Source organism: Pleurodeles waltl, chromosome 7 (assembly GCF_031143425.1).
Source record: "Pleurodeles waltl isolate 20211129_DDA chromosome 7, aPleWal1.hap1.20221129, whole genome shotgun sequence".
In the NCBI taxonomy this organism is placed as follows: domain Eukaryota; kingdom Metazoa; phylum Chordata; class Amphibia; order Caudata; family Salamandridae; genus Pleurodeles; species Pleurodeles waltl.
Genome location: NC_090446.1, coordinates 1,204,441,337 through 1,204,467,189, shown reverse-complemented (window position 1 = coordinate 1,204,467,189; position 25,853 = coordinate 1,204,441,337). Strand labels below are relative to the sequence as shown.

At 42.5% G+C, this 25,853-nt stretch overlaps 1 protein-coding gene across 1 annotated transcript in view; it reads left to right on the top strand.

Moving 5' to 3' along the window:
* Window positions 1-25,853, top strand: part of COX10 (cytochrome c oxidase assembly factor heme A:farnesyltransferase COX10) — a 486,623-nt gene that overhangs the window by 44,635 nt on the left and 416,135 nt on the right. The window contains exon 2 of the mRNA XM_069200344.1: window positions 1,087-1,223. Coding sequence (XP_069056445.1) covers window positions 1,087-1,223 — 137 coding nt within the window. The remainder of the gene's footprint in view (window positions 1-1,086; window positions 1,224-25,853) is intronic.

Here is a 25,853-nt window from a genome sequence, read left to right as displayed (position 1 = left end):
TTGGTTTCCCAGAACTGACCCTGTGGACCCAGCTTGCAGCATCTTTTTTGACCCTTGGGGCTCCCAGCTCTGTGTTTGCACCCGGCTGCCCCTGTGCCGCTAAGCGTGTTTGTTTGGTGTGATCCTGTGGCTCTCCTGGTGCTGATCTAAACCTCCCAGGCCTGTGTCCTGGAACTGCAGATACTTACCTGCAATCTGCTTTCTACCAAGCACCCCCAGTCCTCATAGGATTCCATTGTAAACCCGATGCCAACTTTGACCTCTGCACCCAGCTGGCCTCCTGTTGCTGGTGGTGCACTTTTGGGGTCAGCCTTAACTTTGACCAGTTGACATCCTAAATCCTGAAGACTCAAATTGTAAGTCTTGTGCTTACCTGTTTTGTATGCTAACACCCCCCACCCATGCCCCCCAGGACTCAACTGACTCCTATGGAAAATTGTCAACTGTTAACATAGAAAATTGCTACTTGTAACTTCTTTATGTGCTAAAAACAAACAAAGTAAATCTGATACATATGTTTGACACCTATTGACAACTGTACGTTCCTGCAACAAAGTTTTTCTAGTTCTAGTAATATAGTAACAAAATATATTTGTGTTATATAATAACAATTGGCTTGGAGTTATTCATTGAGTGTGTGCCTCATTTCTTGACTGTGTGTACAAAAATGCTTTGCACTGCCCTCTGATCAGCCTAACTGCTCGACCACACTACGACAAAAGAGAGCATTAACATTATCTACGTTAGCCTCTGCCAAGCCTCTGGGGAACCCCAGGACTCTGCACACTACACCTCATTTTGATATAGTATATTCAGAGCCAGCTTCCTACACTTTTGTTTTTATTTTATTTTGTACATATTTCATGGACTGCGTATTGGGCTGTTTGTACAGCACACTACAGCAAATGGCTCTTAACAATCTGTGAACTTGAATGTATCATTTTTATTCCCTATCGTATATAAAGTTACACTAAAATAATTGGACCTTCATTTGGTGCAGTAGCATTTTTTTCTGCAATCAGCAGTGAACGTGTAGCGCAGTGCCTCTAGTAACACAGATGTTCTTGGTTTTCTCTCCCTCTGCAGGTTGGGTTCGATTATGTGTTGGGCACCTTGAGAGTGCGGCCATGTTCCAGCAGGCACCATGCAGGCTCCTTCGCATGTGCAGCCTGGCTAGTAAAAGGCATATTTCATTTCAACACTTCCGCCTTCTCAATCGCAAGGTAAGTGCATAGCGTACTCTTCTTTCATATGCCTGGCGAGAGGCACCCAGCAGTGGTTAGCAGCACGTGGGCATGGTTTAGGAAAGCTGTGGTTTACACTGAAGTCTGTTAAAGGCCCTTTGTTGCTTATAAAGGGAGGAGGCATGTGGCAAGCATCTGGACTTTACAAGAGGTGGTCTTCCATAAAATAGTGGAAGATACTAATTTGCTGCCCTTTTTCAAGAGCAGCAGCAAAACTGTGTTTATGATTAAAACCACCACATCCTCGTCCTCTCCCCAGATGTCAGTGCTCTCTGAAGCTGGATCCCAGCGGGTTAGTTAACCTGGCTGATTTTTACTAGTATTGAAGTCATTTTCCGTTTGCCTCTCTGTGTATCCAGTTTAAACAAAGTCCTCCGAGTATGGGCTTTCTTTTATACCATTTCGAAGTCTTAGAACAACAGAGGAGGCCAGTTAAAATCGTGTGTGATTCGGTGGATTTATCACGTTAGTGTGTGCTTATGTGAATTTAGAAAGCACGTGAATGGCGACAAATTCAGATTATTAGATCTAAAGTACTGCATGTTTGTACCCAGAAGTCCAGTATGATTACAGTGAGCTCCCTGGACCTGTCAAACCATTGGCCCGATGCCCACCTCTGGGCTGTGGGACAGGCTTCCAATTCCTTCAGACTTAGGCCTACGGTGACAGGTCAGACTTAGAAACTCACTATCCCCAATTGTCACATGATTTCTTAGAGCTGTGGACATCAGCCAGGCGAGAATTTATCAGAAGCTGGGAAGTCCTGTTTGGCAATCGACCAGGAGGCTTGTGGTTGAGCAGTAACCTGGTCTCTTGCAAGCCATCAGCCTGGAGCTAGAAGGTTCTGTTAGGCCAAACTCAGACCCTTTGTAATGCTGCTTTGTGTCAGAGGGTGAAGGAGAGCTATAAGAAATGTTTGACTGGTTAGGGTAGGATGGGGGATTGTGCTTCCATGAAAGTATCCGTTTGTTTGTATACATTTTTTACACAAAGAGGGTTCTACAGAGGGAAAAAACTATCCTCGTTTGAAGGATTAGGAGACTTTAGAGGTAACTTTATTTAACTGCAGACACATCTTCTTAATTGTAAGTGTGGTATCGTGTTTTCACTGTGCTTGTGGTCTTGCTGTTCTTGTCTTTGGAATGTTCATGTTTTCTAGGCACACGGATGCGTGTTGTAGTGGATACAGCATTACGGTTGAATAACAGGTGATTGCCTGACGGTTCTTCTATAGTTGAAAACTGCATCTTGGATTGCTTTGGACATATGGAAGAGCGCAATTGACATGACATAGAGTATATGAAAATAAGTTGGAATGTAAAGCATATTTTTTTTAAACCTGGTGTACAACACTTGGAAGGGGACGACCGGGCTTGTTCACTGAAATGTAAATTATGCGGAGCACCCTTTCAACTCTTAGTGTTGACTTACTAACAGAAAGAGGCGCCCTTCGGGCTCCATGGTGCGCCTGCAGGAGACACATTGCCACCCTTGCCAATAATAACTATTCAAGGGACGATGCACCGAGTTGCAGCGGAATTAGTTCTAATTAGTATCCATCTGTCGGTGCAACTTCGTTTTATCAGAGAGTGACAAGAGCTTTTCAAACACTCTTGGCTAGAAGAACTCTTCTGGCATGTCCAGCTGTGTGAATGGTGCGAATTCATCATTAATTTCCATATGACACAGGATCTTCGATATGAATCAGTCAGTGACAGAAACACTTTAAAGTTTGGAATGAAAGTTGTGTGATCGTTTGACTATAGAACAGGACTACAGGCATCTGGAGTTTGTACAGTAGTATCACTAAGGAATGGGAATCCCATTCGTAAGAGATGCACAGCCAGACCCAGAGAAGATCCTTGTTGAACTTTGCCTCAGCAGTTACAACTCTGCAAGTTACTGGCTAGCTTCTCTCGCAGGGGAGTGTGCCACGTAACCATGCTTTTTTATATGGAGCACGTTGGCATTTCATCTATCATACAAATAAGTGCAGGCAAATTTGTCTGGAGCAGAACAGACAACAGAAGTTGTGACTTGCTGTAGTTCATTATGCTATGTTAGAGAAATACGAGGAGAAGAGAGAAGTGCCCTGTGGTGTCCACCCTTCCAGTCTAAAGTACCTATATAGGTGGAAGACCAGCAGTGCTTTTCCGTGTCCCTAGGATACAGCAGTACCATGCATGGAGGGTGGTATGTCAGAAAGTTACTTGCCCTTTATGTTAGACTAAAACTGTTGTCTCTCCATTGGCCCAAAAGAGCTGGAATAAGTCTAAGATTGGCCTGAATTAAAAATCTTGGAGCTAGTTTTCAGGAGGCCTCCCCACATCGGTGCTGGACTTCATTTCTTTCTGCTTCAATTGTCTTGGAACTTGATATTCAAATGTCCTGCGGCTTCTCTTTTGGAAGGCGGTGGAAGGGTGTCTTTTATGTGAAAATAAAAAATACGTGCAGCCACCTTCCTGCATTCAGCAACCTACATGTAGTTGTTTGAGAAAGGTATAAAGGCCTTGTTGCTCAGGACGGTGAGCTACAGTTGTCCAGCTCATGTTTTAGGCTCCTTTGATGCTGCAAATGTAAATTATTTTTATGTTAGGAAAACTTTCAGAAATAAGATTATCTAGTGAAGTAAATTAATCTGATAGTGATTGGTGGCCTAAAATAAGTATGTTTAAGCTACCAAATAGAGCTGTGCAATGTAAACTGAAGACAATATGAGTTGTACGTAATTGTTACTGTTTTAAATGTAAAAGTTCTGTATAATACTCCAGACACAGAAATTAAGTTCATTAAACGTTTCCTAATGATGACGTATAGTTTTCCGAAAGTTAATAAATGTCTTTCTTGTGGTACTTTTGTTTAAAATTACAAGACACTGTTAGTGGAGTGCAAAGTGTGACTTGGGGAATGATATTTTGTTTTGTTATGGAGCTAGTCTGGTGCCTGGCTATATCACAACACATAATAACCTACATTTCTTGAATCTTAATTGAGTGCTGGTGATGTATTTTCAATGCACTGGGGGTGAAGCTTCAAAAAAATTTCTAAAGCTTAGTCACGTTTTGTGTTCTGGAAGTGAGTCGTTTGATAAGGGGCTTTGTATGGCAGCACCAGAGACTGGATTCCCTGACTTAACGTTAATGTCCGCTCCAGATGTGCAGCAAGACCCCCTACTGGGCTACGTCACAGTGTCTATCAATCTGTCCTTAATCGAACATCAGAAGCAAACATTGTTATATGGAACAGGTTTAGAATCCATAGCTCACTCTCACGTGGAGCTCTTATTGGAAACTATTCCCTCAGTACAAGTGTATCAAAGTATCTAGCTGCTACCCTCCATTAAACCAAGTTCTGTTGTTTGCATACGCCAGGTAGAGGTGCTGCATTCCATGGCCCCTGCAGATATTGCTTCCCCACCTTCAGTTCTCAACATCTTATTTTAAACAGGCCTTGTTCCTAGGTGCAGGATGAAGAGTGTTGTCAAACTTCTGTATGGTCCCTGGGCTGAAGGGAAACAGTAGACCAATCTTCCTCCTACTAGCCATACCTAAAGTAGGGGAGAATTACCTGGCTTAATAGCAGTCCACCCACCCTGGGAGTGATAAATTGCTAGTTGCAGCCCAAATCAGATTCCTCCAGGTATGGTTAGGAAAATTGCTCTGGTCAGGGTTCTAGATAGGTTGAGGATGATATGGGGGATGCTGGGCATCGTGCTGGGCATATTTTGCTGGATTTCTTCGCCATTTTTATGGACGAGCGCAAAGCGCTCCGTCCATTCTGTAATCTCTCGTTGGGCTTCAAACCACGCCCATGTCACGTCAGTCACTTACATTGGTTCGTGAGCTTGCCTTTTAAAATCTGCTTGCTTTCATTTGTGAAAGGCATGCATATGTCATGCCTTTTCCGGTGTTTAGCCCAACCACACAGCACCACTAAACTACTAAAAACATGCCAGGCTCGATGTTTTCAGCCTGGGGTCCGGACTACTTTATCTGTTTATTCTCCACACAGCGCGATCGCGCTGCATTTTACATAGTGCGATCGCGCTGCGTTTTTTTTCTTCTGTACAACGCTAAAAGCTTTAACTCGAGCAAATGCGAGACCCGTTGCATTGAAGATGCTTGTTAATACTGTCAGCTTTTTAATCTTTCTTGACCGATTTGCAGCAGATGGATTCTGCAGCACTGTGTTTTCCTGATTCTGTTAATTCTTATCTAGATGCATTAAATTGCTTGTCCTTTCCAGCTTTAAGGTCCAGATTCACCCTGGTCATGTGCCAGGGATCCTCGCAATCACCCATTTTAATCAAAATATACATGAGACTTCTGACTAACACGATCAGATCCTTCAGCTTGGACTGTGTACCCAGTGCTGATGACATCTTGCTCATATGTAAACCATTATGTCTCCTATCCTTCCAGACACCAACATGCTAAAAATTAATGCAGGTATTGCTGAGAACTGAATTTGTGCCCTGACCATCTGTGGAGCATCAGTTTAAGCTCCCCCAGTGCCCAGTTCCCACAGTCTCAAGTTTTGACAGGGATTTGCTATAAACAACCTCTGTCAGGTCAGTGGACTATGTATGATTTTTCCAGTTAAGACACCTGAGAAAGGCCTTTACACTCATCCCACAGCAGATGAGAGCTTCATTGCTAGGTGTCGCTATCCTTTCTAGACTCAACTGTCCCAAACAGCTGTTATCTGTAGTGCCAGACCACGACCTTGGCCAGATCACAGCTGCATCAGAACACGAAAGTGAAATTGTTTGTTGGGGTGCAACGATTTGAACAATTGTCTGAAGCCAGTTGAAAACTGCACTGGCTTCCCACGGAGCGGATAATTAAATTAAAAACATGTTGCCTGGTTCATCAGGCTTTTCACTGAACTAGTGCCCCTTCTATTCAAACTTGTATTTCATGATACACTAATTCCCTCTCTGGTCACTATCCGGCCTCACAGCATTGGTTACATCGCTTTAAGCTGACTTTTATGGGAGGTAGAGCTTCTACTGTGCTGGCCCCTAGGCTTTGGAATTGCATGCCACTGCCACAACTACTGTGCAGCCGTCACATCTTCTTTCATAAAGACTTAAAGACTCATCTTTTTATCATTTTCGCTGGCACTTCTTGTAACCGAATCAGCAGTCCTTGCTCCAAGATACCTTTGAGTGGATGTGCACCAAAAAATACTATTCTTACATTCAGTATTTTCTGTGGCTGAAAGTTCTCTTATGTTTCCATGTTTGTCCTTGCTTCAAAACTCTTTTACATGGCAACCGTTTTCCCAGTTACACTAGGGCTGGGGTTTTACAACAATTATTAACAGTGGGAAGTGCAAGTTCCAGCTACCTAAGGCTGATTGCAAGCTTTCAATATGAACATGATTCACTCTCAGTGCACCACATTCATAAAATTATGTTGCTGAGGTGAGCTTTATTTCTTTATGTTCTTCTTCACATGATAGCTGTCAGTGAAAAAACTTCCCCTGGAGTAATATTTTTTCCATCAACTTTAAAAAGTTGGTTCTTAATGTAGAGGATGATGTGGGCATTGTATACTTTAGTCAAATGTAGAAACCTTGGAGATGAGGATGACCAGACCAGTGCAGTGTAACCTTTTTGTGTCACTACACAACTAGCCTGTAAATTAGCATTAGTTCTGCTCTTCTTAATCCTCCCTAAATTTGGTGCATCTTTCAGATGGCATGAAGGTTTGGCAATCTATGCAAACTTTATAATGGCTTGTGAATGTTAGGTTAGCTATGAATCTTGGGTGCTTCAGAAATCAGTTTGTTGTTCTAGTTATTCATGCAGGTTCCCCTTTTTTATTCTATGTTTGTCAACGGATCATGATGCCACATTCAGCAAATGAAGCATCATGTACTGTCATATATATCTGTTGATGGTGGATAATTTATCAGTGGTTTTTAAGCCACAATCATTTAATTCGGTTATATGTTTGGAATTCCTAGTAGAAGGAACTTTAGCAATGCTCCACAAGATCCAGAGCCATGCTAGATTTCAGGGTGCCTACACTGGGCCCACTTAACTAATATGGATGTATAATAGAATGATTTGTCTTATCTGTTGTTATCCTGAACATTTTTGTGTGCCACTGTCCTTCGTGGACCAACTTTCATCTGATTTAGCCTTTTAAAGAACCCTGAAGATCTTGTGCCAGACCATGATACTTGCCTACAAATCATAGATGGTATTGTTTCAAATATAGAAAATAAAAGACAGGGACAATTAGTGTTTTAGAAGTTACATTTGATTTTCAGAGATGTTTGAGATGGTAGTGCTAACGCGTCCCTTTATGATAATTTATAACACATCAGGACTCGTTTTAGGCCAATTAATCTTTTGACCCAGTTGAGAGACACCTTAGGACGAGATAGCTAATCAATATGTCAATCAATACATCAATAATATCATCAATATTTATTACAACAATGCATTTCACTTTAGTCAAAGACATCAATCAATTCAAGACACCACCATGACCTGGCAGTCATGAATAACCACACCAGTTTAGTAGAATTTTATGAGTTTTATTCCCTATTAATTACAATTCTAAGAGCAAGTGTGTTAATCTCAAAACCAAGAAAAAAAATAGCATAGTCACAATATGGCAACTCTGATAAGATTTCATTAAGGCAAGAATCATAAACATCAAAACATAACACGGCGTGACCATAGATCAACTTTAGCAGAGTATCATTAACGCGTTGGTTCAACAAAGCTTAGATTCAGTCGTTTGTCTATTTGCGTCAGTTTAGTGAACACCTGTCCTAACCACTGATTAGCATTGGCATGTTGGGCTTCATGCAAAACAATTTTGAACACCAATTTGGAAAACATCTAGCTATGGTCTCTGTCAAAAGTAAGCAGTTGGTACCTAGAAAGGAAAAGCAAACAGACAAATCACAATTTCATTGTCATAGTTACCCTCCAAGGTTTGGGTCAGCACTCAGGTTCAGTCTTCGTCTTCAGGACATCAGTTGATTCACCATCAGTCAAAAATTCAGCTCCGGGGCATAAAAGGCCACTTCCCTCATAAGGAGGTAAAGTGTAAAATGGGCAATCTAAGAAAGGATGGTTTAATTAAAACCATATAAGTCACCAAACAGAGTGACAGAGTTTCTGGATAAAATCAATAGTATTCCCTAACACCTCTCTCTCGGCTCCCCGTGTCATGGATTTTTATCCCTTTTTCATTGTACATTCCCCTAAAATCTAATTGGCTAAGGGGTTGCACCCCACTATCTCTACCCAATTAACTTTGAATTAGCTCATCTAATTTGTCACCCCACAACAGTTCACAAGCGTTTTATTGGTCCACATGATTGACGTCTTCAGAGGTAGCACGTCCGGTATGATTTCATCCTTCTGTAATTCTTTGCACATCTTTTGGTCAGTAGCTCCAATGTCTTCACCGGTTTAAACGACCTTGTACATTATATTAATCTACACTGTTGCATTTTGGCTAAACCATTTCTACAAGCAATATGAATTTCATGAGAACGGATCCACTATAGTTACATTCAGCTTCTAGTTTGAAGAAAACAAGAGTTCATGTACTTTTGCGAGTCAGCACACTGCACGTTTAGAGAACACATTTAATATGAGAGCCAGGCAGCTACGCCTCGACTCATGCTAACTAAGGCCTACAAGATTTATTTAGCATAACTTTAATAACATAATCATTAATAATTAGTATAAAACCATTCTTTAATACAAATATTCATAGGCATTAGTCATTTTCATTAGTCCCCGTATACATTGGCGGCCACTCCCTGTGGTCACATTTCAAGTGCACAATTTAGCAAAATATACTAGTACAATTTCTATGCGGCATTGTCACTCATTAGTTCATAAACATTTCATGTTAATATAAATTTTATAAGCTACGCCCTCTCAGTCCCTCCTCTGATGACGTTCGTCATCACACAAACCTTTCTCTTTTGACCTTTCACTTTTAATTTTTCACTTTGCGCATAATGTGCATTTCAACACCTTGTCCTTTGTGTGAACTCTCCCAAATTTCATTAAACATTTTCTCCCTTTCATTTTCTTTGTTTCTTCTATTTCTTTTGGTCCAATTTCTTCTAACTCTCTCATTAATTTTGCATGCTCCCCATAAACCCAATAAACAGACCAGAACAATTAATAGACCCCCTAATATTTTTGCAAGCACCCCATTCCAAATATTGCTGAACCAGCTCCCTACTCTGGTAATTCCTTTTCCAACTTTCTCCCAAACTCCAGGTTCCTTCAAATCTTTCAAGTCTGCACTATCTCTTGTTAGGTTAGTAAGCATACCTCTAATCTTTCTACTATTATCCGGAATAAATGAGCAACAATGACGCTCGTTAAGCATCTTACAGACTCCGCCGCTCTTTGCTAAAAGAATTTCTAAAGCAAGCCGATTTTGAAGAATCATAGCTCTTTCCGCAGCAAGTTCAGTATCCATCAGGAGTATAGCCCCTGTGAAATTTGTCAGCATGTTATCCACAATAGTAGACAACTTTCAAATCTTTATGGAGTTTAAAATAACCCCTACTGAAGGAATTATGGCTCCAAATATGTCACCAACGACAGCAGCCGCTGTCTCTCGTTTTTGTCTAGCATGTTGTAATTCAGACATTTTAGGTAATTTCTTTAAGTCATCAATCTGGGAAATCTTTGGGAAAACTATTCCCAAATAACATGTCCCATACCATCCCTTAGGGAAACGGTAATAAGCATCGAGTCCACAGATGTAATAGGTCCCAGGGATCGCTGGATCCTGTCCATTTAACATGAATGTCCATTTACTCTGAAACAAAAACACATGCCTGCATTCACTCGTTCCCACAAATAAAGTGTCCTGATCAGATTTCGGCCTATATATACAAAGCCTACCTACATGCAATGCATCTATAGCTAATTTGCCCTGCGTCTTTTTTGCGGTGTAAGTATAATCATTTGCATATGTGCGTTTCTCTAGCCCTTTTTCTAATCTTTCTTTCAGTGCTTTGCTTCTATCATCAGTGTGATCTAAGAAGCTTCTCTCTACAGGTGTTAATAAGCAGGTCAGATTGTTGCGGTGTGCATAAGCCGTCCCAAATGTCACTGTTGGCTCAAAGAAACCTCTAACCAATTTTATACTATGCTCTTTAGCTAAATTGTTCAGAAACTCAATCACAGGCACAAAAGAAAACACTACGTCTAGATTTGAATAAAAATATTGCACATGTTCCTGGTCATAGAATCTTGTTAGTAGCAAACTACAACTTATCCTGTATTTTAATGGAAGACTATGGTAGGTGACCCCTTCTTGTACTGATGAAGGAATCTTTGTGCACACATAACAGTTCCTCGCATCCATAGTATCAACATACTCATTCAATAGGCGATAGAAGACATTAGTAGAAAGTTCCCCCTTTGAATTAGTTCCCTCATGCAAATATTTAGTATCCTGCTCGAACTTCTCCCATGGTGTTAGTGGCACAAAAGAAAACACTACGTCTAGATTTGAATAAAAATATTGCACATGTTCCTGGCCATAGAATCTTGTTAGTAGCAAACTACAACTTATCCCGTATGTTAATGGAAGACTATGGTAGGTGACCCCTTCTTGTACTGATGAAGGAATCTTTGTGCACCTATAACAGTTCCTCGCATCCATAGTATCAACATACTCATTCAATAGGCGATAGAAGACATTAGTAGAAAGTTCCCCCTTTGAATTAGTTCCCTCATGCAAATATTTAGTATCCTGCTCGAACTTCTCCCATGGTGTTAGTGTAGCAGTCTCAGGTTTTGAAGCATTGTTAGTCACTTTCTTATCCAACCACAGCATTCCCACAATCACACCTACAATTGTTATTGCACACACAATACCCAATATAACACTTAACCAACCACACACTTTACTCTTTTTGCTACTACCTCTAGTATAAGCCATGATCTGTAAAGAATCAGATAGCAGAATAACTCAAAACAAACAATCAACATGAGGAGCTCTTTTTTTTTCTTGTCAAGACAAAGTCTCTCTTTCTCTCTCTTGGCGTGTATTTACAGCGTTTCACTCACCCCAGGACCCTTTTGTCAAATCCGGTTTAGCAGTTTGTTATAATCGGTTTTACAGAGTCAATTCAGGTTTTATATGTCACATCTGGTAATTTATAAGTCTCTTTTTTCAGTTTTCGATTTCAATTTTTATATTTAACACAGTCTTTTCTTGTTTGAATTCAGGTACCGTAGTATTGGCCTGGTACTTCTCGATCAAAGCAAAATGCTAATAATTCTTGTTGCCATTCAGATGTCGTTGCATACGCCCATTCAGGACCTGCGTACCTCCTGTTTGCAACTCTTTCTTTTCAATCTGCGTTCGCTTTGCAACTCTCCTTCACTAAGATCCTCCCTTCTGGTTGTATCAATATCTTCCTCTATTGTTTCACAAGGAACGACCTTTTCCCTTGCAGCTTGTTTCTCTGGCCAATTATCACCTTTATGCGTTTTCTTCCTGCTTGGCCTTTCAGGACGCTGAACAGCACCCTCCTCTTGTGCTATGGTGTTTTCTCTTGACGGACCTGCAATTGGCTCAGGAGGTATCTCTGTGTTTTGATCTCCTTCTGCTCTCCCCCCCTCGTCTTCTGGGTCTGTAACGGGTTCAAGCTCTAACCCGTATCCGTCTACTTCTGGGAGAACCTCTTCTTGTTGCGGTTCTCGTGCTGCCTCTACTGAGATAGGCTCACCGTCACCTCTCTCAAACTCATTTACTGTTTGAGGGACTAGGCCATCCTCAGTGGGCTCTCCTACAGTCTCAGTTTCCCTTTGAATACTCTCCGGCCCTGAAACTTCCCTCTCTGGAGCTGTTGTTTCGGGCACTTCAAGTTCCTCATCAGTTGGACATGTTACCTTCTTTGTGTGACTGGCATGTATCCAGTTTGGGACTCCTGCACACTTCACAGCAGTGGTTGTTGTTAGTATTACTTGATATGGCCCCTTCCAGCGCAGCTCCAAACACGACTTCCTTACGTGCTTCTTCACAACCACCCAGTCTCCGGCTTGTAGAGTGTGACCTGGATCACTGATTGGTGGTAATGTATTGGCCTCCACCTGGTGCGAAAAAGAGCGGACCACGTCAGCCAAACCCTTGCAGTAGTCCAACGCCATATCATCTGTGATATTCACAAGAGCATTTGAAGGTACTGCGGGTAACCTCATAGCTCTGCCCATGATTATCTCATGGGGAGATAGTCCTGTCTTCTTGTCAGGTGTGTTTCTCATTGACATCAACACTAAGGGCAATGCATCTGGCCATTTCATATTGGTAGCTGCGCACGTTTTTGCCATTCTTGACTTCAAGGTACCATTCATCTGTTCCACTAGTACTGATGCTTTGGGGCGAAAGGTACAATGCAGCTTCTGCTCAATGTCTAATGCAGCACATAAGAGCTTTATCACCTCATTGTCGAAGTGTCTGCCCCTATCTGATTCTAAAGAGACCGGGAATCCGAATCTTGGTATTAGCTCTCTAAGCAACAGCTTTGCTACTGTGAGGCTGTCATTCCTACGTGTAGGGTAAGCTTCAATCCAGTGACTGAACACACACACAATCACCAACACATACCTCAAGCCTCCACACACGGACATTTCAATGAAATCCATTTGCATCTTGCTAAACGGACCTCCAGCTCTCCCTATGTGGCTCAAAGTCACCACAGTCCCTTTTCCCGCATTCATCTGTTGACAGATGATGCACCTGTGACAGGTAACCTCTGCGGCTTGTCTGAATTTCAGATTAAACCAGTCAATTTTGAACAATCTGATCATTGTGTCTCTCAAGATGTGCTTATCCATGGTACAACCTTGCGAATTGTGGCAAGAGACTGTTTGGCAAAACCAACTTCCCCTCCTCTGACACCCACAAGTCGTCAGCTCTCTGTACACACTGCATTCTCTGCCAGGAGCGTTTTTCTTCTCTGCTAGCACGACCCTGCAGTGATTTTAGCTCATCTAATGTATCAACCACCCTTAATGCAAAGTTTAAGCACGTTTCATTTTCAGTTTGCGGTAACAATTCCCACTGATCCTTGAACGATATACAGTTCAATGCGCAAAACCTTGCGACTTGATCTGCATAGCCGTTTCCCAGTGACACAAAGTCTTGTGACTTGACATGAGCATTGCATTTCACCACGGCAATTTCAAGAGGCAACTGAATCGCATGTAACAAATCCTTATCCTGTTCGCCATTTTTCACTGGTGAGCCAGAAGAGGTCATGAAACCCCTCTGTGACCACAATTGGCCAAAATCATGTACAATTCCAAATCCGTATCTGCTGTCAGTATAGATAGTAACTTTCAGATTTTCAGCTGCGTGGCATGCCTTAGTAAGGGCAATTAATTCAGCCACTTGTGCGGGATACACTCTTTCGAGCCAGGAGGCTTCTATAATACTGGTGATTGTACACACAGCATATCCGGCTCTCAGAATTCCGACTGAGTCTCTCAAACATGATCCATCAACAAACATAATGCAGTCATTTTCTTTTAGCTGCATATCTCTAATGTCAGGTCTGGGTTTGGTACATAGTTCTGTTACCTCAAGACAGTCGTGCTCCACTTCCTCTGTATTGTTAATCTCAGTGTTTTCAACAGGAAGTAGAGTTGCCGGGTTTAATACAGTACATCGCTTCAAGGAGACATTAGGTGACCCCAAAATAATTGTCTCATATCTGGTAAGTCGGGCATTTGTCATGTGCTGAGTTTTAGTTCGGGTCAACAGAATTTCAACTGAATGTGGAACCATTACTGTTAGGGGATGTCCCATCACTAAGCCTTCACACTGTGTGAGGCTCTGACCAACTGCTGCAACTGCACGCAAACAACTCGGTAAGGCTGCTGCGACTGGGTCCAGAGTAGCTGAAAAATATGCTACAGGGCGGTTTGCACCTCCATGGACCTGTGTTAAGACAGACAGAGAACAAGCATCACGTTCATGACAAAACAGTAGAAAAGGCTTCGTATAATCAGGCATACGCAAGTCTGGTGCCCTACACATGCACTCTCTCAATTCCATGAATGACTCAAGCTCTTCCTCAGACAAGATTATGGTATATGGTTCATCCTTAGTTTCCTTGCCTGTCAGCTTTATCAATGGTTTAGAGATAATCGAAAAGTTGGGGATCCACTGATGACAGTAACCCACCATTCCCAAAACATTCTGACATCTCTCTTTGTTGTCAGGGGGTTCATCTGCAGTATGGCCATCACCCTCTCTTTTGATATTTTCCTGGACCCTTTCTCAATCAAATGCCCTAAATATTTTACCTCTTTCTGACAGTACTGCAGCTTCTTCGGGACACTTTATGTCCGTTCTTTTCCAAGTGGTTCAGTAAGGCAATTGTGTCATACCTGCAGTCGTCTTTTGTTCTGGACGCAATCAGCAGGTCATCAATGTACTGCACTAGGGTCGAACTGAAAGGCAATTCTAGCGACTCCAAATCCTTCTTCAGTATCTGATTGAAGATGGAAGGTGATTCAGAAAACCCTTGAGGAATTCTGCACCAACTGTACACCTTGTCCAGGAATTGGAAACTGAATAAAAATTGGCTGTCCTCATGAAGAGGTACCGAAAGAATGCTTGTGACAGGTCTACAACTGTGAACCATTCTGCATCACATGGAACCTGGAACATAATCACTGCTGGATTTGGCACTATGGGGCAACACTTTACCACAATCTTGTTTACTTTTCTCAAATCTTGTACAATTCGAACCTTCCCACAAGGCTTTTTCAGACCCATTATTGGTGAATTACATGGGCTGCTCAATACCTCTTTCAGAACTCCTTGCTTTACGAAGTCTGCAATTATCTGTGACACTTGAATAAGGACATCTTGTGCCATGTGGTACTGCGGCACCTGGGGAAACACTGCATTTGGCTTCACTTGTACTTTAGCCGGTTCTACTCCTTTTATCAGTCCCACTTCCTCTCCTGTCAGGTCCCACACTTTCTCTGTCACAGTTCCTTGCAGCTCAGCTGGCAAGTCAGTTACTGTAAGCATTGGGAATAAGGTTATCAAAGGGTATTCTTCATTTGCGGTCTCTGTTTCTGATTCAGAAAACTGCCCATCATCTCCCTCATCATCACTGTTGGTTTGCACTTCAATCCTTTCATTAGAACAGGTAATCGAACATTTCGGCTTGCACAGTAAGTCTCTCCCCAGTAGGGATACGGGACTCAAATCACAGACTACAAACTTATGCAGTCCCTGTAAGTTGCCAATCTCAACTTGAACTGGGTCAGTAATCGGATTTGTCAGGTACTGGTTTGCTACTCCTACCACTCTTATGGTACGCCCTGATAGTGGTAATTTCGGAACTCTTGCACTTCTGACTGTAGAGCGTGTAGCTCCTGTGTCAACCAAAAATGAAACCTCGTGACCCATCACCTTTCCCTCTACAAAGGGTCCTCTCTGATCTACTTCTAGGGATGCTGCAAGCCTGCACTCTTCACTGTCTGAACTGTCATCCGACCATTCATCATTCATTCCATCCTCACCACGCAATGGGAATTGCTGTACTGTGTTATTTTGGCTCATCACTTGACCTGTGACCTGATGAGGAAGCATCACCTGTTACTGTCCCATTGGAGCTAATGGTAATTGCATTTGCTGTCTAGGTACCATGGGAACCTGCTGTTGTACTTGCTGCATTTGTGCTGGTTGAACACGCAGCATTTGTATTTGCTGCATGGGCTGTAACCCCTGCATCTGAACCATGTTATTCTGGAAGTTTTGATTTTGACTTCTCAATTTTGGACCCCTCACATTTTGAAATGTACCGACATCAGTGCTTTGTTGAACGACACCATCATGCACCACATTTGGGCATTCCCGCTTCCAATGCCCCACGCCCCCGCACGCGTGACATGGTGACATCTTTTTCATCCCCTGAGCATCATTTTGAACCACAACAGTATTCAAGTCTGGACCGCGATTCACAAAACCTCAACCTCGGCCTCTCGGTTGCGCCTGAAACACGCTATTCCCTTGCGGTTGCTGCTGTACCATCTGCTGGATTCCGTTTCTCTGTATACCTGCCTGCGCTGCCTTTATCTGCATCACCATCACTTTCTCCTTCAACTTTCTCTGCTTCAGCTCAATCTTGTCACTACAGTACTTCGCATACTGCAACACCTCATCAATTGGCTTCGCCTGCCAACAGATCAAATGATTCTTAAGCATCTGGCTAACCTCTGGTCTCAGCCCTTCAACAAATCTGAACACAAGATGGTTCATGTCTTTCGGCTCAATAGTCTTAGTGCCACTGTAATGTTTGAACGCTTTCAACAACCTCTCATAATAAGCATAGATTGATTCTTTAACCTCCTGTGAGGTCCCATCGATTTTCTGCCAGTCAGTTACTTTCGGTGACACTTTCTGCTCAAAAACTCAATCACTTTATGATAGTACTTCATCACCTCCTCCGATGGTGCTCCAGTCACCTTATCCCTTGCCGGCTCCTGCGTCGGCCAGTACACACCTCTTTTGCACTCAAGTCATAAATCAGGTGGAACGATGATCTCAAACAAGGTATTCAAGTCCTCCCAGAGACACTTCGCAAGCTTCACAAACCTGTCTGTCTGCTGATACCACTCTATCGGTTTCTCCCTCAACCTGGGATAATCATTTGTAAATGACAGAATGTCTCCCCTAGACCATGGTACATGGATTAGAACCCCCACCAGCTGTTTCTCTCATCGGTAACATCTTTACTGATCCCGTATCTGGTGAAGCTTTAGCTTGACTTGATCACGGACTGTCGCTTTTTTCCTTATCTCTTTTCTTTGCCCATCTGCCTTCCCATTTCTCTAAAGCTCCCCAGATCTGCGCACTTTGCAGTATTTCTTTAAGGTGCGCTTTCATTCCGGCAGACCTCATGTGTTCAAAGTCCTTAGAGTCAAAGTCTAATCTGTAGCTTCTTTTCAAATGTTTAGTATTCGCAATATCAATATTGTATTTGTCTGCCAGGTTCGTCAAACTCTGATGTACCTTACCTACTTCTTTCGTGATTTTGGGGCACAAATATCTCAATTCTGCTTCTGTGTATGACTCTAATCTGTTCACCCCCATTGTCCATTCCACTAATTCAGCAGCTTCCATACCCAGTCTTACAAAGTTTAGGTAATCATCTCTCTCTGATCTCTCTGCGATCACTGTAGCAGGTTGTGAAGTTTTGTTATTTCCCAGCCACTCGTTTAGTTGCTGCACGGAAAAGCCTTGCAACAAGATATTTCCTGCCAGAATTAATGGTGTCTCTGATGTATCCACACTCGTTGTCTGTGGGGCTAACACACTTGACCCTACTTGTCTCATTGCCTCTAAAGGAGCCCCAATTGGGCTAAGGCTTAACAGAGATCTGAGATGTTCGGCTGTTTGCGATATTGATCGAGGGGTTCCTGTGAATCCTTCTCTCATCATCTCCTGGGTCCCCACCCCTTGATCACATGTGCCAGGTTTACCCTGCTCATACAGTGGTACAGGTGGACCAACAGTAATTGGTAACGATATGGCAGCTGGTGTCTGCCCTGATCCCAAAGCTTGGCTCCCATTGGCTGGTGTAGGTACGAATGGGGATCCTGCCGCTGGACTATAAGTTGGAATCAGCTGTTGCTGCGGCTGGGGCAGCAATTGCGGAGTTGGCTCAATCCGCACTAACCTCGATTTTGTATATATCGGATCAGGCGGCACTATTAGATTCGTAGTAGTCTCTAGTACTGGGACGTCTGGATAGATTCTCTGTATCTGCGGTGGAGGTTGCAACTGTATCGGCATGTCTGGTGCAGTGGGTACACTGACACCATTCTGTATCAAACCTGTATCACCAGTCTGTACTGTATCTGTAACTCCCTTCTCCTGCGCCTGGCTCCCAGGACCCGCACTAGTGCTTGGGGCATTGTCGTCTACTGCATAAGGTGGCGGGCGATCATGCAACAACTGATTAAGAAACTCTTCATCGTCTGAGTCATCTTCTTCTATCCAGGACCTCTTAGTCTCTTTAGGCTTATTAGAGTCTTTGTCTGTCTTGCAGGTGGCTTTCTTTCCCTGTGTTTCATCTCACTGTGTTATTGCTGGGAACAATTTAAGTCCGTCAACTATTCCCCTTCTCCACATTTTGCTCTCATTGTCCCATCTAGCCTTGGGCAAGGTCTTTTTTGCCCTCCTCATTCTTCTCTCAAATTTCGGCTGTATTTGTTTAATAGCCAATAAATCCCAGACTGCAAATGCCTCATACTGAGCTGGCCTCGGAGGTGGCTTTTGTACACTTAACATCCACATTAAATTTTCCAAAATTCTCGTATTGAACGTTCCGTGCTCCGGAAACGCTAAACATCCCTCCCTTTCTGTTAAGTTGCGCCACTGTTTCATCCATAAGCAAGGCGCGGCTCCCTTTTCCTCCATTACTATATAAGCTGGAGTAACCTCGGGCGGTGTAGGCTCCCCTTCACTCGCCATAATGTATGCATCTCCTTTCAGAGCGCTCCTAAAAGCCTTAATAAAATTAATCTTTGCGTCTTTTCTTTTGTTTTGTATTTGATCAGGAAGTGACTTTAATTCCCAGGACACTCTTCACCCACCTTTCGTCAACCTATTGCCTCTCATGGACGGCTGCCAATCCGTGCGCGACCCCTCTCGGCAACTGACCTATCCCAGCGCGGCACCACTGACGTCACACTCACACACACTGCAGCTGACAAAGTCTTGCGGCTTGTCCTCCTTACACTGGATTCACACCAAACTAATGCAAAATTATTGCGAGCACCTTTAACAACAACTCAAATTTGCCGGTTTACTACAGGAAGGGTACACAATCGCTTTAGAACTTTACAGAGATTTCACTTGAAGCCTCGGCCGCTACTCTCTCTTTCTCAGTTCCCGCATACGCAAGCAGAATTCGACCTGCAAATCCTACTCTCGACTTGTCAATGGTTCTTTCTAGTGCACCATAGAACTTGCCAAGTCTCCATCAAAGGTTTCACTCACACATTTAGACTCAAACTCGGCTTGTCAACCACGCCCGATTGATCTATTAAACCGCACAAATTACAACATAAACCCAAGTGTTGTCTGCACTTTGAGAGACACCTTAGGACGAGATAGCTAATCAATATGTCAATCAATATGTCAATAATGTCATCAGTATTTATTACAACAATGCATTTCACTTTAGTCAAAGACATCAATCAATTCAAGACACCACCATGACCTGGCAGTCATGAATAACCACACCAGTTTAGTAGAATTTTATGAGTTTTATTCCCTATTAATTACAATTCTAAGAGCAAGTGTATTAATCTCAAAACCAAGAAACAAAATAGCATAGTCACAATATGGCAACTCTGATAAGATTTCATTAAGGCAAGAATCATAAACATCAAAACATAACACGGCGTGAACATAGATCAACGTTAGCAGAGTATCATTAACGCGTCGGTTCAACAAAGTTAGATTCAGTTGTTTGTCTACTTGCATCAGTTTAGTGAACACCTGTCCTAATCACTGATTAGCATTGGCATGTTAAGCTTCATGCAAAACAATTTAGAACACCAATTTGGAAAACATCTAGCTATGGTCTCTGTCAAAAGTAAGCAGTTGGTACCTAGAAAGGAAAAGCAAACAGACAAATCACAATTTCATTGTCATAGTTACCCTCCAAGGTTTGGGTCAGCACTCAGGTTCAGTCTTCGTCTTCAGGACATCAGTTGATTCACCATCAGTCAAAAATTCAGCTCCGGGGCATAAAAGGCCACTTCCCTCATAAGGAGGTAAAGTGTAAAATGGGCAATCTAAGAAAGGATGGTTTAATTAAAACCATATAAGACACCAAACAGAGTGACAGAGTTTCTGGATAAAATCAATAGCATTCCCTAACACCTCTCTCTCGGCTCCCCGTGTCATGGGTTTTTATCCCTTTTTCATTGTACATTCCCCTAAAATCTAATTGGCTAAGGGGTTGCACCCCACTATCTCTACCCAATTAACTTTGAATTAGCTCATCTAATTTGTCACCCCACAACGGTTCACAAGCGTTTTATTGGTCCACATGATTGACGTCTTCAGAGGTAGGATGTCCGGTATGATTTCATCCTTCTGTAATTCTTTGCACATCTTTTGGTCAGTAGCTCCATTGTCTTCACCGGTTTAAACGACCTTGTACATTATATTAATCTACATTGTTGCATTTTGGCTAAACCATTTCTACAAGCAATATGAATTTCATGAGAACGGATCCACTATAGTTACATTCAGCTTCTAGTTTGAAGAAAATAAGAGTTCATGTCCTTTTGCGAGTCAGCACACTGCACGTTTAGAGAACACATTTAATATGAGAGCCAGGCAGCTAGGCCTCGACTCATGCAAACTAAGGCCTTTAAGATTTATTTAGCATAACTTTAATAACATAATCATTAATAATTAGTATAAAACCATTCTTTAATACAAATATTCATAGGCATTAGTCATTTTCATTAGTCCCCGTATACATTGGCGGCCACTCCCCGTGGTCACATTTCAAGTGCACAATTTAGCAGAATATACTAGTACAATTTCTATGCGGCATTATCACACAGTAGTTCACAAACATTTCATGTTAATATAAATTTTATAAGCTACGCTCTCTCAGTAGTTCAATATCCAGGCAGATATGTTCACAATTATATATATCTGGATATAGAAGTTACATTTTATTTTTTAGAGATTTTTGAAATGGTGGTTCAATATCCAGGCAGATATGTTCCCGATATATATATATATATATATATATATATATATATATATATAAACACAACCTTATTTTTTAATAAGGCACATGCTAAAAAGTGATCCTGTGATAGGCACTAATTTGAAAAATAGGCCTACAATAACATATAGAAAAGGGACGTCAATGAGAAATGTCCTTGTGAAAAGCGATGTGAGACAGGGGAAGACTATGCAAAGTAGCTGGCTTCAATCGCAAAATGGATTTTTTAAATGTGCCAAATGTGAAGCATGTAAAAATGGTGAAAATATTAAGAGTATCCAGCAAGGAGACAGAACTATTCACACCATAAAAGGCAGATACGACTGCAGGAGTGAATATGTCATTTACATTTTAAAATGCAGTTGTCCCAAGATATATGTTGGTAGTCCTAAACTCCAAGTGCACAAAAGAATACTCCAACATTTGAGGGCGATAACCAACAAAGACGATTCATACCCTGTTGCTAGACATGTACATGAGTTCCATGCAGGACGAATGGAAAGTATCAAATATAGTGTAATTGATGGAATAAAAAAAGATGTACGTGGAGGGGACAGGGAGAAAAACCTGAGAAAGTTGGAATCCAGATATATTTTGACACTTGATTCTAGAGAGCCAGTAGGATTAAACTCTAGTGAAGAAATATATATTCATTTGAACTAAGTGGGTTCCTTATTCAGTATATTCTTTCATTTAGGCCTTTTTAGTCACATGTTCTGTCTGTTGATACACACACATTTTTTTCTGCATGAGACATATGGTACCATTCATAAAAATTAAAAATTAATAATATTTTCTTTACTGTCGTGAAAACAATGGTACCATAATATTCCACAGGTTTAAGTACATAGTTATTGCTATTGTGTTATATCATGGTCGTTGCAGTATTTATATGTGTTTCCAACATGTTTAACGATTCTTCTAAGATTTTTCCATGGTTACATAGTATAGTATAACTTTGTTTTTGTTGTTGGTAAATCGTTGATTAAGGTATGCAATTAATCTTTGAATTATGCTTAGTTAATAACTAGTATGAGAGTTTCAATTCAATTTCTTTTTGTTATCTTTGCCTACATATTTGCTTCTATTTACTACTTAGATTAGATTCGTTTTTGGATAAGAACAAGGTTTTCATAGACATAACATGTAAAATAGGAGGTAAAATTCATAGGCATTTATTTATATATGCATTTATACATGTTTTTGCAATTAGGCGTAATGATGGATGTTGTAAATATTATATGTTTAACTATCAGTATTTTTGTTACTTTGTTGCTTTAAGAAATGCACTTGTATTTAAATGGGGCAAAAATGGCGGCCCACACAGGTTGAGAAAGGCGGAGACGCCGAAACGCGTTCCTGTTTGTTTGTATTAAACCTTAGATCTGCACATTCATGGAGTGCCGGTTGCCTTATTAAAAAATAAGGTTGTGTTTGTATGTCAGACGTGGTGGCGCACGTCTTTTCCAGGCACCATTGGCGATTAGGAGCGGCAAGGGAATTGCCGAAGTTAAGTGTTCCTATATATATATATATATATATATATATATATATATATTCAAAAAATGGTGAAATGCAATCGCACACCAAAGGGCTGCACAATATCCGAACAAGCTCGTAAAATGTAGAGTCAAAAACCACTCGTTTATAATCTCATTGGCTCCAATTTATTGAAAAAAGTTCAAATGCAGGTTAATTTTACACTGCATGTAAAAGTATAATAAATAAGAGGCACAATAAAAAAGTCTCTAATGTGCCCACCAAGAACAAACACACGCTGTCCCAACCAAATGTCGACGCATTTCGGCAATAGCCTTCAACTGGACATTGGCAGACATTTTGACACCCAACTATATAAATAACCAAAATTCTATACAATTTATGCTACATATAAATATCTCAATTAGTCTAAATGACAGTATTAAATTCAATTATGAATAAATAGTTACACAATTCATAAGAATGGTAAAAAGGTCCTCCAGATATCAATCTAATATCAACAGAAAAAATTATTATCATTATATCCATGACACAGGCAAAGATACCATTAATCTTGGAATTAAAGAGATAACCCATCAAATTCAACAACAGGGATATGTATGTGCAAACCGCTAAAGCATCCCTCAAAAATTCATAATAAAGTGCAAAAGTGATAAAATTAGTGTAAAACCATTAAGGAAATTGATAATATAATATATAAAATAGCAAAATAAACTAAGTCCTAATCTGGAAATATTGTTGATCAATAACAGGAGCCAAAAAAGAAATCTTCAATACAGAATGAGTTTCATATTTTCTACTGTAAAAATATGTAAATGAGAAAATCTAAAATTTCACAGATGTACATGAAGCTCTGCATCCAAGTTATGACCCCAGGGGTTTTCTGTTCCTAAGAGTAGAATCATTTTCGACTCAGTTTGTCTCAAATGGGCAGTTCTATTACCCCCCCGGGGGGGGGGCAGCGATGGTTTTAACACCATAAAATGTTAGAGAACTGCAATTGCCTTCATGTACATCCCAAAAGTGTTTAGCCAAAGGGTAAGATGGATCATGGTTCTTGATGGCTCTGAGATGTTGTAAAAACCTGACTTTCAATTTATGAATGGTGCTGCCTACATATTTTTTATGGCGCCCACATTCAATGACATATACGACATATTCAGTTTCACAGGTAATGTGATCTGCTATATCACAAATTTTCCCTTCAAATGTGGTGTATGTGTGGGTATTTTGTGCATATAAGCAAGATTTGCAGTGCCCACATTTCCAAAAACCGAGGCTTTTCTTAGGTAGCCAAGATGAATTAGCTTTGGAAGTAAATAGACTTCTGGTGAGATGGTCACCCAATGATTGAGTTTTACGATATGTTATATGTGGATGGGGACCTATACTGTCCCCAAGGGTAGGTCGCTCCCCCTGCCGCTGCAGCTCCTCCAGGTTCCTGAGTTCCTGAGACCCAACTCGCAGTAAGTACCCCCCACCTCACAGCCCCTCGCTCTGCCCTGCGCTACTCACCCTCTCTCCTGCTCCTTTTCTTCTTTTCTTCTTCTCTGTTCTTCTGTTCTTCCTCCTCGCTCCTCGTCTGTAATCTTCTTCTGTACTCTTCTTTCCCCCGTCTTCACTCTACTTCTCTTCTTCCTCATCTTCTTCTGTGGTCTTCTGCCCTCTGTTCTTCGTTTTCTGTATCTTCTTCTGTGTTCTTCTGTGTTCTTCTGTGTTCTTCCGGTCTTCCTTTCTTCTCTCCTTCCGGTCTTCTGATCTTCCTTTCTTCTCTCCTTCCGGTCTTCTGTTCGTCTGTTCTTCTGTTCTTCTGTTCTTCTTGTCTTCTGTTCTTCTTGTCTTCTTGTCTTCTGTTCTTCTTGTCTTCTTGTCTTCTGTTCTTCTTGTCTTCTGACTTCGGCTCTTCTGCCTCCTCCGTCCTCTTCTCCCCGCGCCTGCCCTCCTGCTCCTGCCTCATCCCCCTCCCCCACTCGTATCCCCCTCTCTATCTCCCCTATCTAACCCGTTCACTATCTACCTCCCCTACTCCTCCTATCTACCTATCTCTCTATCTCTCTATCCCACTATCTAACTCCCTCACTCTCCACCTCCTCCTATCTTCCTATCTCTCTATCTATTTCCCTATCTATCGATTTCCCTATCTATTTTCTCTATCTATTTCTCTATCTCTCCCCCCTCCCTTACCCCCTGTATTACCTATCTTCCTATCCTCTCACTCTACCTCTCACCCTCACCCACCTCTACAACCCCCCCTCCCCTATCTTCTCAACCCTACTCCTATCTTTCTCCCCTATCTCCTAAACCTCCTAACACTCACCCCCCTCCACCCTTAAACCCCCCTCCTCCAGCTCTTCTCACTCTACCTGTCCCCCCCTCCCTTGCGCTTTCTCGCCGTGAACTCCTGCACGCCCCCGCCCCCCAGCTCCCATTCGCCCCCACCTGACCCCTCCCCCCCCTACCTCATATGGCGGCCGCTGCGCGACCGCGTAGTGGGCGCGCCGGAGGTGCGCCAGAGGCAAGCCCGTCTGCGCCCGTCCGCGCCTGTCCCGCGCCCGTCCCGCGCCCTCTGGACCCCAGCTCTCCCAAGCCCCGCTGACCCGCTACGACCCCTCCACGCCCTCAACCCAGGACGCTCCAACACTTGCTTCCAAGCTCACCCCAAACGCACCCATGGACCCTTCGCCTGCAACTCCTGCAAACGCACCTTCCACCATGCAACAACCATGACCACCAGCCCACGCGCCATCAACCACCTCAAGTGCATCCTAGTTAACGCTCGCTCCGTCCACAAACACGCCGTTGAACTCTGGGACCACCTGGACTCCATAGCACCGGACGTCGCCTTCATCACGGAGACCTGGATGAACGCCTCCTCGGCCCCTGACATCGCCACTGCCATCCCCGAAGGCTACAAGATCTCCAGAAAAGACCGCACCAACCAGGTAGGAGGAGGTATCGCCATCGCCTTCAAAGACTCCATCAGCGTCACCACCTCCACCGAAGACACCCCTCTCGCCGCTGAACACCTGCATTTTCAGATTCGCACCGATCCGAGGACCACCCTCAGAGGATCCCTCATCTACCGTCCTCCCGGGCCACGCGCCCCTTTCAGCGACGCCATCGCCGACTTCATCTCCCCGCACGCCCTCGCCTCGCCGGACTACATCCTCCTAGGTGACCTCAACTTCCATCTGGAACAAAACAACGACCCCAACACCACCACCCTGCTCGACAACCTTGCCAACCTTGGCCTCAAACAACTGGTGAACACCGCCACCCACATCGCCGGACACACGCTTGACCCCATCTTCT